The sequence below is a fragment of the Paroedura picta genome, chromosome 7 (assembly GCF_049243985.1).
Source record: "Paroedura picta isolate Pp20150507F chromosome 7, Ppicta_v3.0, whole genome shotgun sequence".
Lineage (NCBI taxonomy): Eukaryota > Metazoa > Chordata > Lepidosauria > Squamata > Gekkonidae > Paroedura > Paroedura picta.
Genome location: NC_135375.1, coordinates 45516988 through 45536021, shown reverse-complemented (window position 1 = coordinate 45536021; position 19034 = coordinate 45516988). Strand labels below are relative to the sequence as shown.

Here is a 19034-nt window from a genome sequence, read left to right as displayed (position 1 = left end):
TCTTTCCCTTTTCTTTTCTTATATCTTCCTATAGACTCTTTCCTGATTCTGCCTCCTCTTCCCATCAAAAAAACAGCCTACGTTTATCTGCCCCTTTGCCTTCAGGTTTCCCTCCCCCCCCCAGCAGTCTCTACTTAGGAATACTATGGACCAGTTGTGTCATGATGCTGGCCAGGACCATGTGCATGGTAGGGAACCTTCGAGGGCTTGTGCGGGGTCACCTTACTAATCCATGTATCCTTCTCCCCGCATGATTTCCTCTTTCTGTCCTTCTATCAACCTCCATATGTTCTCCCCTTTTCCTGCTTCATGCTCCTTTTCATATCCATTCATGAACCTACCTTTTAACTGCTTCCCATCTTCAGCTATATTTAGTATCTATTTCCCTCATTTATATGCCACCTTTCTCTGCAGTAGAGACCAAAGTAGCTTATATCATTCTCCTCTCTTTTTTCCCCTCACAACAACCCTGTGAAGTAGGTCTGAAGCTCTGCCACACCACACCGGCTTTCATATGGTTTTCTGTTGAAGAGTAGCAAGCAGCATGACCTAGGTGAGTCTGTCTTCCAAAACAGCCATTTTCTCCAGGAAAACTGATCTCTGTCATTTGGAGAGTGGGTGTAATACTGGGTGGTCTCCAGCCTCCTGCTTGCGGGGTTGACAACCCTAGTTTCTTGGAGGACATGACTGCTTTGGAGGGTGGAGTCTAGGACATTGTACCTCTCTGATATCTCTCCATTCCTCAAACAACGCCATCCCCAGCCTCTACCTCTGGCTGGGAACCCTATCCTCTACCCATCCCACAGCCAACCTATATGTATCTACCCCTCTGTCTTAAGCTCCCCCCCCCTCCACATCCAGCAGCCAGTTCCTTGGACAACTGTGACCCAATTGCGTGATTCTGGCCACGGGGCCAGGCCCATTTGCATGGTAGGGAATTCTCAAGAAATTGTGGGGTAGTACCTTATAATTTACATTTTCTTCTCTTCTTTTTATCAACACTATAACCCTGTGAAGAAGGGTAAGCTGAAAGTATGTGTTTTAAAATCACCTATTCAGCTTCCACAGCAAGATGGGGAGTCATACCTGGGTCTCCCAGACCCTACTCTGAAACTCTTTCTAGTCCATCACACAGGCTTTCATAGGATGATTGCTGTTGCCAGCCTGGTGTAGTGGTTAAGAGTGGCAGCTTTTAAACTGGTGAGCTGGGTTTGATTCCCAGCTACCGCACATGCAGCCAGCTGGCTGGCCTTAGCTTGTGACAGTTCTGATAATGTTGTTTTCACACAGCAGTCCTGTCAGGTCTCTGTCAGCCTCAGGGTGTCTGTTGTGGGGAGAGGAAGGGAAGGCAATTGTAAGCCACTTTGAGACTCCTTTGAGTAATGAAAGCAGGGTATAAAAACCAACTCCTTCTTGAACAGTAGCAAGCAGCCAGGCATCATTGAGTCATGCAAATCAGGGGGTACAAAGTTACCCAGAGGTGGCTTCCAGATGTAGAGTTGCTAATCTCAAGGTGGGACTTGGAAATCTTCCAGAACTTCATAGTAGGTCAATTGGCACCAACCTTCCATGAATTTTCAAGCTGTTTATGGAGGTTCATGAATGGATACATTTCTATACAGACTGTCTCCACTCAAACAAAATGTTTACCAAACTTAAAAGCAACAAGGGGGGTGGAATTCTCTGACCTTGGAAACACTGTTGTCAGTTTCAAAGTAGTCTTGACATTTTCAAGAGTGTTCCCTATCCATTTATTTGTAAAGAGCCTGCCCATCGCTTGGCTTTGTTGTGACTCTGAGCTTTGAGAGCAATTTTTTAAAGCCTGTAATTCTTCATATCAGTTCTGTTGAGCTGGCATTGATACAGTGCCACTGAGATCTGCTGGGCACTATTACATTACACTAGTTCTGCTGGATTTGTGTGCCACTTCTTGGAATTTTATTATGTGCTAGAATCAGTCTTGTTGAGCTGCCATTGCTATGATGGCACTGAAGTCTGCTGGCACTCTTTGACTGCACTGGTATTGTTGGATGCTCTGTACATTGCTGGCAAAAATACCTGCCTTCAGTTTGTACTACAGAGATTATCTGACTTGGGTTTGCACTGCCACAGTGGCACTGGTTCTGCTGGGCTCACAAAAATGCCCCCCCCTTTCAGTTTCTACTGCAGAGATTGTATTCTGCTGGGCTTCTGTTGCCTGTGCTTTTTTGCTGTTTTTCTCCATTAAAAACAATGAAGGATGGGGGCACCTTTTTGGGGGAAGGGGTCATAACTCCTTAAATCCAATCTGTACCTGGTGGGCAGGTAAAGGAGAGTTAGCCAGAGTTCCCCTGTGAGTTTGGTATTTCTAGCACTCTGTGGGGATGTTCTGCTGTATCACAAACCTTACAAACTGAACCAGTTCATTTGGCAGCTAAAAGTTCATGATGGTTCATGATTTGTGAACACGGCATTTCTTGAACTGAACTGCATTTTCCTGTTTCATGACCATTACTAGTCTTAATGCCTTCTAATGACTTGATGAACAATTGTACTTTGTATAGTAATTGGGATATGGCTTGACTACATGCAAGTTAGGCTTGATGTTGATTATATACTTTCCATGTTTTAGGATTATTAAAAAGAGTATGCTACACTTTGGGAAGAGGCACAACAATAGTTTGCAGGGATACAAAGTCCCAGGAGAGATCTAAGTCCCAAAACTGCATCAGCCTTGTATGGAGGATTTTATTTCTACAATTTTCGGGCGATGCCATTATAAAAAATGCCTCATTTGTTTACGTGTGAAGTCTCATTGCAGTATGCAGTCAGTCTGTATTATGGCATTCAGCTGGATTGGTCTCAACATTTTCATATCTTGTAGAATAAACCACTGCCCCACGAGATATTAACAGCATAGGGCTAATTAAGATGTGCAAAGCTGCATTAAAAGGAAACCCGCAGGAGATCTGTAGCCTGAGAACTCTTGAAAGGTTTAGCATCTGAACAGTCCTGTGCTTTATCACCAGAAGAGCAAATAGCCAACTGTGATTCAGAGGACTTGCATTTCAGTACACTTGATTGATTTTTTGAAGGAAATAACATTGTTTTGCATATGCAGTTAAGAAAATGGCCATGAAATTGCTTTTGTTGAGAATTGTTATAATTCATGGTTGGCTTCCTGAGTCATATTTTACTTTCTGTTACATTGCCAGTAGAAAACCACAAAGGCAATGGTATCTAGCTCTGTTGCACAGGGGATTTCCATTTTCTTCTTTGGGAAGCCATCAGGGCTTGACTTCAAAGATGAGTTGCTTTTCAGTTTATATTTGGCTCAGAGTTTTACTTTCTGCCCTGAACACTCTTACAATTTGCTCCAAATGCTTGCAATACAAAACATGCATAAAAGTGGTAATGACTGCCGTGGAAGTAAGCCACTGACTCCTTATTGTCACTAGTTAGTGGCAGTGGCCTATGCAGTAGGACACTGTTCTTCTTAGACATTACTGCAAAGAGGCAGCCAGCAAAGGAACAAAGCAGATTCCAGAAAGAGCCTCAAAGCGCTTGATACTGTCCTCTTATCCTGTTTTTATAGAATCCTAGAGGATTATAGAATCCTAGGGGCCATACAGGCCATCTAGTCCAACCCCCTGCTCAGTGCAGGAACAGCCTAAAGCAACCCTGGTAAGTATCTGTCCAACCACTACCTGAAAACTGTCAGTAAGGGGGAGCTCACCATTTCCTTAGGCAGACAATTACTACTCTGTGAATTCCCCCCCCTCCGATATCTAGCCAGTCCCATTCTACACATAGTTTAAAGCCATTACTGTGGATCCTATCCTCTGCTGCCAACAGGAAATGCTCCCTGTCCTCCTTCAAGAGACAGATCATGTCCCCTCTCACATGATCCTCTTCTCCAAGTTTGATTTGGGTGAGGTGAGCTTCCTTCAAACAGGTGCCAGCTGTTTCTCTGGAAAAAGTGATTTCCTCTCTGACACTTTCCATTGTGTGCTTTATTTAAGCTACAAAGCCGCAAAGCGCCATGGCAATCTTCTGCCTCTCAATCTGTACAGTACAGGAGACCACATACAAACTTCATTCATGGGTTTGTGTTGATGAGTGCTGAGGTCAATACAGTAACCATTTTTTTACCAGATCTTTATCATCTCTTTTTAAATATCCTCTTTCCCAGGGACATTGGACCATACTGTGAGTCCATCATTCCAAGAAGGCTGCTTAGATGTATTGGGCTGTTTCTTTTCATCTCCCTGGTTGATTTTGCACAGTGGCGGCAATGCCAGGCCGCTGGTAGTGTAGTGCTGCAGAGTTGTATACTCCCCAGCTTTCCATGTCCCCATAGGGGATACATTTCAGCACCGGATCTGCTTCCCCTGGGAAACACAGCAGCGGTAGACAGGTTGAACATCCCCAAGTCTCTCAGTCTTTCCTCATAGTGATTGGTCTTAAATAATGTCAGGCTTTCCACATTGCTGCCCCTTGGTGAGGAGCTGTGGCTTAGTAGAAGAGGCTCTGCTTTACATGCAGAAGATCTGAAATTTAGTCCCCAGCATCTCCAGGCATTAGGTGATATAAAAGATGGCTACATGAGACCCTGGGGAGCTGCCTCCAGTTTGAGTACTGACCTTCATGAATGAATGGTTTGCTTCAGTGTGTGTTGCCTGCACATGTCTGACCCAAAGTTCTCTTGGTGGCCACAAAGACTTCACATTCTGTGAATTGTTCCTTAGATTGCAAGTTTCTCTGTCCACCAACTGCCTTTCCTCCCTCCCTAGGTGAATACAATGTAGAATAGCAGAATATCAATAATATAATAATAATAATAATAATAATAATAATAATAATAATAATAATAATAAATAATCCTAGCTGCTGTGTCATCATGAATTATTTCATCAACCTCTCTCTCCTTTCATTATTCTCAGAAATGCATCCTTATAATGTTTCCATTACTTATCTTTCTTTATACTTGGTGTGTCATGAGACTGATTTCTACTCTGTTTTTGTGACTGTCACAATAAGAGGAGTATAGTACAAGATTCCCTGTTGCAAACAAAGCACAGAAGAGGCCTGAAGAGCTGTGCACAATAAAAGCAATAATAATAGCAGAGAACCCTGTTATACAATCAACATAACAATGGCTAGCCTTTTGTGAAATGATTTCTGTGGGCATTAATACACACTCCAGGGGCATCTTTCATGGTCACCTGTACGTACTAGCCAGTGTTAGAAGAAATAGGGATTTATTTTTTAAAAATTTACTCTGTTGTTGAGCTTTGGTTTCTGAAATGCAGCATGAGTTTCACTGGGGACCATGTCACCTGACAATTTAAGTCTTATTTACTGACATTTTCTTTTAGTGTATTGGTAGTTGGTTATGACTAGTTTTTCCATATACTTGAAGTCTCCTTTCATTACTTTTCTGGAACTTTCTTCCAGCTATTTTGCTTTTTAAAATTCTGATTTAACAAGGAGAATTTCTGCAATTAATTCTGGAATTGGGGCAGGAACACACAAATAACAAGAGGGAGACACACATCTAAAAGCTGTGGCAACTCGCAAATGCATAGTGCTCTGAATAACACTCAGGTGTTTTTTTTTTGTTTTTTTTTAAAGAAACAATGGAGAACTGCTAGTCAGTGTAGCTCTGGAAGTTCCACAGCAAGAGAACAGAGACCAAAACTTCCCTACTTCTGCTTTCTCCAGCACCTGGCATTCAGAGATATATTGCCTCTGAACATGGAGTGTCTGCTCACGAATGAGTAGCCTGCTGAATGACTGGCTCCCCCTTTGTGACTGCTGAGCAGGATATGAGCTGAACTGGGAAATGTTTGAACATCTCTTAGTGCCAATTCAGTTTCTCATGTCTGGTGGGTTTCCAGGGTTAACATTCTTGTGCCGGTTCTGTGAACTGTGTAGACAGAGTATGGATATAAGATCAGGCCCCATTAAGAACTTCGATGTTGCATGGTTTTCACCAAAGAAGGACATGTACCTAATGGAAAGCCCAAGATTCAAGTTGTTTATGTGTTTATTGTTTGTGATTTATTCTGTTCTGAGGAAGTGATGTGACTTGTTAGAAAAATGATCAATGCAGTATTTTAAAAAGGGAAAGCTTTGTTTACCAAGATGCCTCACAGGATAAATAAAATAGCATGGAGTTAGTTATAATAGTGGTCATTTGTCTTTTGGTAATCAATAACACCTAGGAGAATCTAAACATAAATCTTCCATTTTCATTCCTCACAATAAATTAACTGCAGCTACAGAATATGGGAGTTTACCTAAAAGCATGTAGATTGCCAAGTGGTTGTTGGGGCCATTTGTCTTCCTGACAGTGTTCGAGATCTGCACTTAATTACTGATCTACATAGCAAGCACCTTTGAAACAGCAAATAATAAAAGTGTTCCATCAGATTCCACTGTGCATCATTAATTTAATCAGAAGCACTACTAAAAGTGATGTCCAGTATGGACACAGATAACAAGAAACTGGAATGTATCTTTTCCAGGGTTAGTTGTAACATAGTTGGTTCACATATACAATCAAAGGACACAACATGTTCTTTCCCATTACAGTTAGTGTGTGTGTGTGTTTTGGAGCCCAATGGCTGTGTAGAAAATGAAAGAGTTTAAAAACCTGCCCAGTTTTAGAAAACTAACATTTATGGCACAACTCTCACGAGAGTTACAGTCAACCTCATCAAAGTCCATCTGTATCATGATTAGGTTGATTGAAGCAGAGAATGGAAGTCCTATACATACCTTAGTTCTGTGTTCAGAGGTTGCAGGTGCTCATTCCCTCTTGCTGAAATACAGAAGATTCCCAGGCTGGAATCTTCCTGTCTTGCAGAAGGTGTGGTGAATGATTTGGAGCTTCCCAGACATTCAGGCATTTTTTAACCAGTTGACTCAATCAGCGTTCAAGTGCCCTTTCTACTGGTAGAAACCTGTAAAGCTTCTTTCTACTGGTAGAAACCTGTAAAGCTACCTTTGATTTCTAGGTGCAGTGGGATAAATACAATCCTGTCAGAACCTTTGTCAACCCTGTTGAATGTTAGCGTCTCTCATGCCATCATTTTAGCACAGTGGCTAGGTAAGTGTAGCCCGCTGGTTACACGATACATTTCATTTGATTTGGGTGAGGTGAGCTTCCTTCAAACAGGTGCCAGCTGTTTCTCTGGAAAAAGTGATTTCCTCTCTGACACTTTTCATTGTGTGTTTTATTTAAGCTACAAAGCCACAAAGCACAATGGCAATCTTCTGCCTCTCAATCTGTACAGTACAGGAGACCACATACAAACTTCATTCATGGGTTTGTGTTGATGAGTGCTGAGGTCAATACAGTAACCATTTTTTTACCAGATCTTTATCATCTCTTTTTAAATATCCTCTTTCCCAGGGACATTGGACCATACTGTGAGTCCATCATTCCAAGAAGGCTGCTTAGATGTATTGGGCTGTTTCTTTTCATCTCCCTGGTTGATTTTGCACAGTGGCGGCAATGCCAGGCCACTGGTAGTGTAGTGCTGCAGAGTTGTATACACCGCAGCTTTCCATGTCCCCATAGGGGATACATTTCAGCACCGGATCTGCTTCCCCTGGGAAACACAGCAGCGGTAGACAGGTCCCACTGTGCGGGGGGGGGGGGGGGTAATATTTTGCAGGAAGGTGGGATTCCATGGAACACAATCCCAGCTTCCTGTAAATTTTATTTAAAAATGCCTCAGATGCAGCACAGCAAAGAGTCTCAAAGCCGACCGGGGCATTTTTTGTCCCCTCTAATCACCATAGGAGGGGCCAGGCCTAGAAGGGGCACTCTGGGGCACCCCCTGAAGCAAGTACTGTGGTGGGACGCCAACGTGTTTTGGGTGTTCTTTGTATGGGTCTGTCCTTTCTAAGGGCTCCAGGTCAGAGGAATCCAGTCAGCAGGCAGAGAGGGTCTTTCCTTATCCCAGCTTCACTCACTCTTCTCTAACTCCTTCCACTCTCTCACTTTGTCTACTTTCTCTCTATGTCTTCGGCTCCTCCTCCCAGTGTCCAACCCCCTCTTCCCTGCTCACCTCCCTTTTATCCTCCTCACTCCCTGATTTGTCCCACCCTGTTCCCACCTCCTGAGGTCTCAAAGACCCCACCCCATTGGGTGGAGTCTATTGTGCCACATCCCACCATGCCCCTTGCAGTGCGGGGCTGTGGTGCTGCAGATGGGTTTGGCCCATCCTTTTAGGCTGGAGCCTTGGAGCAGCTGGCTGTGGCTTTCCCTCGCTGCGGCCCTGCAGCTGGGGTTGATGTCCCTATCCTGAGGGAGTGGCTGTTCTGCTGCCCAGTGTGAGACCGTGGCCCCCCTGGTGAGTCCGTAACCGGCATGGAATGCATCATTGGTAGTAGTCAGGTTGGTTGGGGAATGGGGGGGGGTCTTCAGAGTCCAGCCTCACATCTGGGAGGCAGAGCAGGCCTAGACACAGCTCTTCCCTGTCCACATAGGACTGCCATGGGACAGGCCCCATTGGCCCCCTAAGGTGGGCTGAGGGAACACAGAAGTCTCTGACAATTTCATATCCCAGAAAATGGAAGGGGCAATCAGGGGGTCTGCTGTTTTAGACTTGAGTCTTACCAATAGGGAAGAACTGGTTGATTCGGTAAAAATTGTAGGTGTGCTTGGTAGTAGTGACCATGTCATTTTGGACTTTATGAACTTCAAAAGAGAAAAGCTGTATGTAGTCACACATACAGGCTGGACTTCAGGAGAGCAAATTTTTAACAAGCTTAATTATGTTGGGTAGATCCCATGGTCAGAAAACTTAAGGAGATGGAAGTCCAAGAGGGTTGGGAATATCTCAAAAGTGAAATATTGAAGGCACAATCGCAGACAATTCCCTTGGGAAGGAAAACTGGGAGGATGTTAAAGAAACCAGGATGGCTCCATAAACAGTTTTCATAAGAATTAAATAATTAAAAATAATTTAGGAAATGGAATGAGGACCTTATAACAAAGGAGGAATATAAACAAATAACCAATGCTTGTAGGGAGAGTGTTAGAAAAGCTAAAGCTCAGTATGAGCTTAGGCTAGCAAGAAATACTAAAAACAACAAGAAAGTGTTCTTTAGTTATATTTAAAGTAAGGAAAAGAATAGGGACATGGTAGGACCATTGCAGGGACCAGAAAATTGAATTGTAACAGGTGATGAAGAGAGGGGTGAATCGTACTCAGCGTGGTAAAATAATGTTTTTGGCACCGACCAGGTAGAATCAGCTCCTAGGCAAGCTGCGAGCCCTGCGGTTGCTTTCAGTGATGAAGATCATGCCTCTCTTCCCCAGTGCTAGTGCTAGTACCTGGGTGGTTGCCAGCTAGGTCCTCCCTCTCCCTCCCCTATAGTGGGTTATTAGATTGCTGGGTGGGAGGATTGAGTTGTTTCATCGGTTTGTTTGCTATGTTTTTTATCGTGTTTATTGTATTTGAAATGTCCTTTTAATGGATCCTATTACTGTTAGGTGGATTGAGAACTGGTTGACAGATCACACCCAAAGGTTGCTTGTAAATGGTTCCTCATTTGAGCCAGTTTGATGTAGTGGTTAGGAGTGTGGACTTCTAATCTGGTATGCCAGGTTCGATTCTGTGCTCCCCCACATGCAACCAGCTGGGTGACCTTGGGCTCCCCACGGCACTGATAAAACTGTTCTGACCGGGCAGTAATATCAGGGCTCTCTCCACCTCACCCACCCCACAGGGTGTCTATTGTGGGGAGAGGAAAGGGAAGGCGACTGTAAGCCACTTTGAGACTCCTTCGGGTAGGGAATAGCGGCATATAAGAACCAACTCTTCTTCTTCTTCTTCTTCTTCTTCTTCTTCTTCTTCTTCTTCTTCTTCTTCTTCTTCTTCTTCTTCTTCTTCTTCTTCTTCTTCTTCTTCTTCTTCTTCTTCTTCTTCTTCTTCTTCTTCTTCTTCTTCTTCTTCTTCTAGATGAGTGATGGGTGGAGTGCCTCAGGGATCTGTCCTGTACCCTGTCTTGTTCAACATACTTATAAATGATTTGGATGAAGTAGTAGAGGGGGTGCTTATTAAATTTGCAGATTATACTAATCTGGGAGTGGTAGCAAACACAGCAAAAGACAGAATCAGGATACAGGATGATCTTGACAGGCTGGAAAGCTAAAATGAATTTTAATAGTGAAAAATGTAAAGTTTTGCATTTAGGTAGGAAAAATCAAATGCATCACTATAGGATGAATGAGACTTGTCTTGGCAGTAGTATGTACGAAAAGGATCTGGGGGTCTTAGTTGACCATTCACTGAACATGAGTCAGCAGTGTTACTTTGTAGCTAAAAAGGATAATGGGATTTTGGGCTGTAATAAAAGAAGTGTAGTTTCCAGATAACACAAGGTGATGTTACCACTTTACTCTGCTCTGGTTAGACCTCACTTGGAATATTGTAGAGATGTAGAGAAACTAGAACATGTCCAAAGAAGGGCTACAAAGATGGTGACGGGTTTGGAGACCAAGTCGTATGAGGAAATGTTGATGGAGCTTGGTCTGTTTAGCCTGGAGAAAAGGTGACTAAGAGGTGATATGATAACTATCTTCAAATACTTGAAGGGCTGTCATATAGAAGATGGAGAAGAGTTGTTTTCTGTTGTCCCAGAGAGTCAGGGCAGAACCAATGGGTTTAAACTAATTCAAAAGAAATTTCTGCTAAACATCTGGAAGAGGATCCTGACGGTTAGAGTGGTTCCTCAGTGGAACAGGCTTCTCAGGAGGGGTGAGTTCTCCTTCTTTTGAAGCTTTTAAGCAGAGGCTAGACAGTCATCTTACAGAAATGCTGATTTTATGAACTTAGGCAGATTGTGAGTGGGTGGGCAGGAAGGGATGTTCCAGTGTTTGTCATTTGTAGCCCTTCCTTGCATACCCAGGAAATTGCTAATTCCTGCTGTGGGTTGGTAAATGAATTTCCTCCAGGCCAGGCTGTATTCTGGCAATTTTTGGTGGAGAGATCACCTGGGCAAGAAATTGGGGTCACCATGGGTGGGCCAGTAGATGTGAGTTCCTGCATTATGCATGGAGTTGGATTAGATAACCCTGGAGGTCCCTTCCAACTCTATGATTTTATGATGCTCCCACGTTCCCTTGGCCCAGTGAAATGAGAGTCCACAGCAGGTCCAGGAGGAGGCCTGCCCGATGGCTGTATCATGTGAGAACAGGAATTAACCCTGCTTCCATATAAGCTCCCTCTCCGCCTTTTCTGCCTGTGCGGAGTTGGCCCCGTTACTCCCTTCCTATAATGATGTGGTCATACTGGTGATGATATGCTTAATAAGCGCGTAGAAAATTGATTTCGTATCCAGCTGGTTTGACCAAGACTATATTCTCTGCTTATCTCTCATCACTTGGAAGTCATCACAATGAAAGTCAATGGTCCCCCTTTCAGCAAAGTGTTTGGTGTGTATCAGTGGTGCAGATATTTAAATTGCTGGCCTGTGAGCATAAACCGCAACCCACTTGTGATTGAAAACGCAGTGTGGGATAGTGATTCAAGCTCTTGCCTGTTTGTGGCAGATGTCTGCCAGCTGCAGTGCCTTTGCTTTCACTTAGCCTGTGCATTTAAATCCAATCAAATAATGATAGCATTAATAATCAGGGCTACACTGAGAACCAGTGTGTATAGCAGTTCCAATCCCCATTCTACCACAGAAAGCTTGCCTGACTGACTTTAGAGCTGGCACTCACTCTAAGCCTCACTAGCATCCTTGGGTTTTCATGAGGATGAAATGGGGAAAAGAAAGTCACATACGACTCATCAAGTTCCTTGGAGGAAAAAACTTGCACTTATCTAGATGGACAGATAGAGGAAAAAGGGAGAGACTCAAAATGTACCGGCAACTGAATCTACTGTGCTAAGGGCTGAGGGTTGACCTGATCCTTTCTTGCTCAGCAGGGAGCTGGGCTGGAAGCCAGTTAGCATGTAAGGCAGGCTCTAATGGAGCACAGGATTGGACTGGATTCATTATAGCTACTGATGAGTAGAATTTGTATGGTCCATTTTCAAGTATTTGGAGTCTTTCATATGCAAAGCACTTCCAAAGGGAGCATTTTCAGTCATCCTTAAAACAGCTCTTTACAATTAGTTGGAATCTTTTCCATATTTATGCATGTTGAATTTAGTGATCACTTTCCAACTTTAAAAGTTTTCATAGTCACTTACAAAATTAAGGCATGTATTATTCCTAACAACGATACTCAGCAGTCTTTCAAAGATTGGCTGGGCCATCCTAGAAAGGCTTTGCCCTCTTGGCTTTTCTGGAAGATGACTGACTCACAAAGGGTGATTTTTGATCATCTGTGCTTTCTTCAGCTGCCTCAGAAGGTGTGGCTGAGGGGGGCCCTGCCCTCCCGCCCTCTCAGCATGTCACAGAAATGCATTGCTTAATATTAGCTAGGTAAGTTCCTTTCCTATTTAGAACATTCTGTGGGTTTCTTGGGTAGTTCCTTTCCTGTTTACAACTCTCTGTGAGTTTCTTGGGTAGTGACACTGTGTTTATCTCTGCTTGTAGATCAAACTAGTATTGCAGGTGTTAGATATTGGGTTTCCGTTAAAACCCATCTTTGATTCGGTGAAATGTCACAATATGTAGCATTTCCTTTACCAGAAAGCTGCAAACCCTGAACTCAAAAATACTTCTATACCTTAAATACCAGTGAATGACCATTTATGCACTGGAGGTTTCATGCCAGGCTGCAAGCTAGAGTATTAGCCGTGGCAGGTTGCCCCACCTCTTCCTGCACCAAAACGGGGGAGCATTTGGCCTGGCGCACCTCATCCGCCCCCCATTTGTGATCCTGCATGGAAGCTGGGGCAGTGAAGTTCCCAGTGCATAAACGGTCAATAAAGGATCTTGGTTAATAAGGCTGCAAAGACTAGAGAAGCATCAGGGCCCCCTTAGTAGTGGGAGATTGTAGTGTACACAAAACCACCATCCAGTAAGATCAGGGGTTGGGATTGTTTGTTTCAGCTCATGAGTGTATTTTCCCCAAATATTCATACAATTTGCTTATCTAAGCATATTGAAAGGCTTTTAAAGATTACAATAAGGGTAAAATTGTTTTTGTCAGAGAAGAAACCTTGTTCTTGACTTGCATCATTTGCTGGGAGCCTTAGGCACTTCAGGTTTTCATATTTTCCCTTTTGCTTCAATTCTCAGTCTCTCGTGCATGATGAATCAGCAGATGTTCTTCCCTTTGTTTCACATCCCCATAAAAGTCCTAAAACCCAATCTCCTTCCTTCCTATCTGAATCTGGAACAAGAAACAGGGCTTTCAAAATGTTTCCGGAAACAACTTGACCACATTTCATTTGCCTTATGACTTTAAAAACAACTTCCATTTTAAGATTGGTTACAAGTGCTTTTTGTGACCTGATGGTGTTGTAAGCTGCTCTGATCTCTCTTGATGTCTTTAATAATAGCTGATCCATCATCTGATTCAGCGGCATTATCTAATTCTTGGTTCTGTGGCCTGAAGTTGAATTTTTGGTCCATATATAATGACCCCTATATATAATTAGGTGATACCCTGAAACTCAGTGCATATAGAGAAAAATGGAGAGGGGGTGTCATCCATGTAGTTACACTGAGCATTGAAAACCCCCTCTGCAGATAAGATCTCCCCCATAAAACAGTTCCACACAACCTGTAAGATAGAGCAGTTGTGGTTGATGCCCACACACCACCAACGGGACTGGCCTTCCTGTGCAGAAATGCTTACAGAACAAATGCAAATAGATCCAGCAACTAAGACCAAGCCAACTTGAGATACTTGCCTGGGCATTTTATTCCCCCTCCCCACCCTGTGATGGAACAGAATGGTCCATTCTGCATAACAATGTTTTATCAATTTTAGCTAATTTTAATGAATTTGTGTTATTTGAAATGATTGGAATGTTTTATGTATTTTCTTGATGTAAACCACCCTGAACCCTTGGGAAGGGCAGAATATAAACTTAATAAATAAATAATAAAATCATAGAATCATAGAATCATAGAGTTGGAAGGGGCCATACAGGCCATCTAGTCCAACCCCCTGCTCAACGCAGGATCAGCCCTAAGCATCCTAAAGCATCCAAGAGAAGTGTGTATCCAACCTTTGCTTGAAGACTGCCAGTGAGGGGGAGCTCACCACCTCCTTAGGCAGCCTATTCCACTGCTGAACTACTCTGACTGTGAAATTTTTTTCCTGATATCTAGCCTATATCGTTGTAAAAAGGTAAAGGTATCCCCTGTGCAAGCACCTAGTCATGTCTGACCCTTGGGGTGACGCCCTCTAGCGTTTTCATGGCAGACTCAATACGGGGTGATTTGCCAGTGCCTTCCCCAGTCATTACCGTTTACCCCCCAGCAAGCTGGGTACTCATTTTACCGACCTCGGAAGGATGGAAGGCTGAGTCAACCTTGAGCCGACTGCTGGGATTGAACTCCCAGCCTCATGGGCAAAGCTTTCAGACGGCTGCCTTACCACTCTGCGCCACAAGAGGCTCTTATCGTTGTACTTGTAGTTTAAACCCATTATTGCATGTCCTTTCCTCTGCAGCCAATGGGAACAGCATCCTGCCCTCCTCCAAATGACAACCTTTCAAATACTTAAAGAGGGCTATCACTTGTTTAAGGGAGATTTACTGGTGCTTTCAGAGTTTTCTTTCTTTGGGTTTTACTTATCATTATTGTACTATTTAGACTATATAGATAAAAGGAGATGGATAAGAAAGTGTACTCTTAAGGGCCGATCTGTGATGTCCACTCTCCGGAATAGTTATTCGAACCTCCTCTGTCTCTGCTATTAGATGAGCCATCTAGGAATGGAACCAGTGGGATGAAATTAATTCAAAAGCATTTTCGGCTCAACATCCGGAAGAAGTTCTTGACAGAGCGGTTCCTCAGTGGAACAGGCTTCCTTGGGAGGTGGTGGGTTCTTCTTTGGAAGTTTAAAAACAGAAGCTAGATAGCCATCTGACAGAAATGCTTATTCTGTGAATTTAGGCAGATTTTAAGTGGTGGGCAGATTGTGTCTGAGCTTGGCTCTTGTGGCCCTTTCTTGCATCCCTAGGGAAAAGCTGATTGCCGGTTTGAGGTCAGAAGGTGAATTTTCCCCAGACCTGACTGACCAGGAATTCTGTTTTTGTGTGTTGGGTGGGGGGCATCATCTAGACATGGAATTGGGGTCACTGTGGGTGGACAGGTAGTTGTGAATTTTCTGCATTCTTTAGGGAGTTGAACTAGAGGAGGTACCTTCCAACTCTATGGAATACAGTATTGAGCTGGCAGTATTATTCCAGTTTAGAGGAGCTAACTCCCCTTCAATGTGTATGTTTTGGTGAAGGACATTACAAAAGCAGGATGAGAAAAGCAAAGGAAAAATTAATCTAATCACTAATGTTAATTTACATTCATGGAAAATTTGCAAAGCAGGTCCTAAAAAATAATTACCAGGGTGCTGACATGTTACTCATAACTGATTGTACTATTGACTTTTCACAGGAAATACCTCCTTTAAGACACTTTTGTGGGTAGAAGTCTCCTCTGGGTCTCTTGGCCAATTAGGGACTTGGAAATAAAGTTTACAGTCATTTCAATCACCTTGAATCTGCCCTTCCAAGTGGGTTAATTCGCAAGTCTCTGCTTGCACATCACAGACAGCCAGAACTAATTTTATATTACAAACATTTTTAATTTATAGACAGAAGTTGTTTTTAACGGAGATAGCTTCATTGTGCTCTGGATTAAAGAATGTATCTATGCAGCTGGGAACTGGCTGGATTTAGGCACATTTAAACTTAACTGTAGTTACATTAGTCTTTTGCAATCACCTAGGTCTATACAACCTTGAAATTTAGTATATGCTGCAATAAATGACTGTTAAAATCGACAAGAATTTTATCAGTTACTTTAATGGGGGTCTTTATTCTTCAACCTGATGAGAAATAAATTTAATTCAGTTTTGTTTCTGTGTTCCACAACTACTCCAGAACATACATCTCAAAGCAAGTGGTAAGCCTGCACATTGTCTCACGGAATGTTCATGCAAAAGAATCAGAACCTGAAAAGGGTGCATAATTGTTTTGATTGTTCCTGTTCTAGTTCTCTTTGTGTGGGTCTTGAAGCAAGTAAAACAGTCTTAAAGTTTCAAGCAATTAGATTATGGATACATGACTGTTCATCCAAGCCTTTTCTAAAATAAATATATTCGTCCTCAACATGTCACAAGGCTCTGTTTTGTCTACAGAATTCTCCTCTGTAAATAGAGTCATGCAACGTGTTGATTGAATCATATTGAATGATAAAAATCCCTAAAAATGTATCAGTGGAAAATGATCTTTTGAATTTTAAAATCAAGTTATGTCCTGTGAGCCTTAGATTTGCAAATATAATTTCATCATAGGTTTATGGAAGCCATAAATGAATAGCTTTGACAATTCATGTTTTATTTTACTGTGTTGTATCTTAAAGGAAAAGGGAAGAACTTTGGTGTATATTGAAAACCAAGCTATACAATAAGCAGTGTTATGCCTTTCTTGGGGGAGGTACCATGGTTCAGTGGTAGAACATCTGATTGGCACAACAGAGAGTCCCAGGTTCAATCCCTGGCATCCTCAGTTAAAAGGATTACGTAGTTGGTGATATGAAAGACCTCCACCTGAGACTTCAGAGAGCTGTTGTCAGTCTGATTAAACCATGTAGACTTATAAGGCAGCTTTGTGTGTTATCTAGTTATTTATTATTTATTTTATTTATTATTTGGATTTCTGTCCTGCCACTTTCTGTAGACTCATGTAGACTCATAAAAAACTGATAAAACCCCCAATAAAACCAATCAACACTCCCCTTAAAAACAGAACTAAATAGATGATATAATCCCTCAACTAACCGCCCCCATCCTCTGTGGACTTAGAAGAGTGTGACTCACCTTAGGATAGCATTGTCATGGGGTCATTACGGCTTGAGCTGTGCATATCTTGCTTTATAAGATGCATGAAGTGTCCTCCTAAACTGTCAGTAAAGTTTAATGCCATAGTTCAGGCTCTACAGGCTACTTTTCTGGAATATATCTTGCAGAGGTACCATAAATTGTCTCTGTTGTTTTAAATATAGGAAGAACATCCTTCGGTTCTTAGATGCAGAAAGAGATGTCTCAGTGGTCAAAAGCAGCTTCAAGCCAGGAGATGTAATTCACTATGTGCTAGACAGACGTCGCACACTGAATATTTCTCAGGATCTTCACAGCCTTCTTCCGGAAGTTTCACCAATGAAGAACCGTCGCTTTAAAACATGTGCTGTTGTAGGAAATTCTGGTATCCTTCTGGACAGTGGGTGTGGAAAAGAGATTGACAACCATGACTTCGTCATAAGGTGAGCATTCATCTTTTCCTTGTCAGACTGTATTACTTCCACAATAATGCTTTAGATTAAATGATTGTTTGGACTCGTTGAGGAATATCTTTTTACTGTGTGGTGCCCAAAGTTAAATATATATTTTAATATATAAGTAACGGCCATCCGTATATTGAAAATATGAGCCTGCACTGTTGGAGACTTCAGAGAGATTTTTCATATTATTGTTGTAAGATCCACATGTAGGTAATAATCCTTATTCAGATAAGGCTGGCACTGAAAAAGCAACAAAAATTGCAGATATTTTCCTTTTCTTGTTTTTGCTAATAGTCAGAGCAGAAAATAGTCACATATTCTTATTATATATGCACAGTATGGGGCAAACTTTACATGAAATACACAGGGGATTAGTCAACTAGCTCCTATTAAAAGAATTGGAAGTTGCATAGCTAAACCTTTGCATGCTGTATTGAAAACGTATTCCAATTGTATGGGCAAAATGTATTGACATGTTTCATTTTTAATAATTAGTTTGCTTGTTCAAAACAAAAATGCTATGCATTGTCAAAGTTCAGCAACAATTTGAAAGGAGTTGCAGGCACAGTTTAGTAGGCTGTCACTGCATGAATGTAAAACTAGTTTTAGTTATAATATATAGGGCATTGGGTGCAATCCAGAAATACATTGCACGCTGTGTTTTTGTCAGGAGCAGTTCCTTATGACTATGCTTATTATAGGGACATGATCCTGTCAAAATTAAGGATTTTAAATCCCATTCATTTCCACAGCATATTTACAACTTTTCTACTGAAATATTAAATCTGCAATCCCCGTCACTTTGATTTGGGCTTGAGTCCCTTTCAGTTCAGAGAGACTGCCTCTGAATACTGATTGGGTAATGTTCTGTAGCTGTCATCTTAAAAATACTTACCTGGAGTATGCACCACTGAAATCAGCATCTACTAATGCTGTGCTGAATTTTTATAAGGTCACAATTTTGTTGCAAAAATTGTCTTTCGGCAGAGGTAGGGGAACCCCTCTCCTTCCCATGTCTCTCTCTTCTCCTTGCACACCATTATTTTCTCCCGTGGTTGCTGCTACAAAGCTTTTTAAAGCTAATGTTGTTGCTGCTTTTTCACTCTTGTCATCCCAAACCAATGAGGGATGATGTAGTGAATGAGATGATGCCATGGTGCCAGTAGCCCATTATGTATGGCTATATGTGACAGCAGCAGTGAGGTGAATGATGCTACCCTACACATGCACTTTGAATGAAGAAGGCATTCCTTAGCTCAGGCATGGCAGCTTATACTTCCTGATTTATTTTGCTGCGCAAGTGATTTTGTGACTTTTCATCACTGCATGGAAGTACTTAACACTGATCTAGCTCTAATATGTCAAGTTATGCTTTACTACCTGGGGAAGATTGAATATGAACATATTTATTTGGATCAGTATTCAAATGTGAATCTCTGCTGGTAACATGATACAAATATACAGTGTCTGTCTTTGAATATACATCTGGATATCACCCACACACATTTGAATGAACAGCCAAATGTACAATCACAGCCGCCTTCTGCCTTAGCTAGTTAACTACACAGAGACAACCGTGCCTGGGCCAAATGGACATATTCCATCTTCCAGCAATGCCCATTCTT

General features: G+C 42.2%; 1 protein-coding gene across 2 annotated transcripts in view; it reads left to right on the top strand.

Moving 5' to 3' along the window:
- Positions 1-19034, top strand: part of ST8SIA4 (ST8 alpha-N-acetyl-neuraminide alpha-2,8-sialyltransferase 4) — a 112973-nt gene that overhangs the window by 14525 nt on the left and 79414 nt on the right. For both annotated transcript variants that reach the window (XM_077347696.1, XM_077347695.1), the window contains exon 3: positions 17134-17391. In XM_077347696.1, the coding sequence (XP_077203811.1) occupies positions 17134-17391 (258 nt within the window). The remainder of the gene's footprint in view (positions 1-17133; positions 17392-19034) is intronic.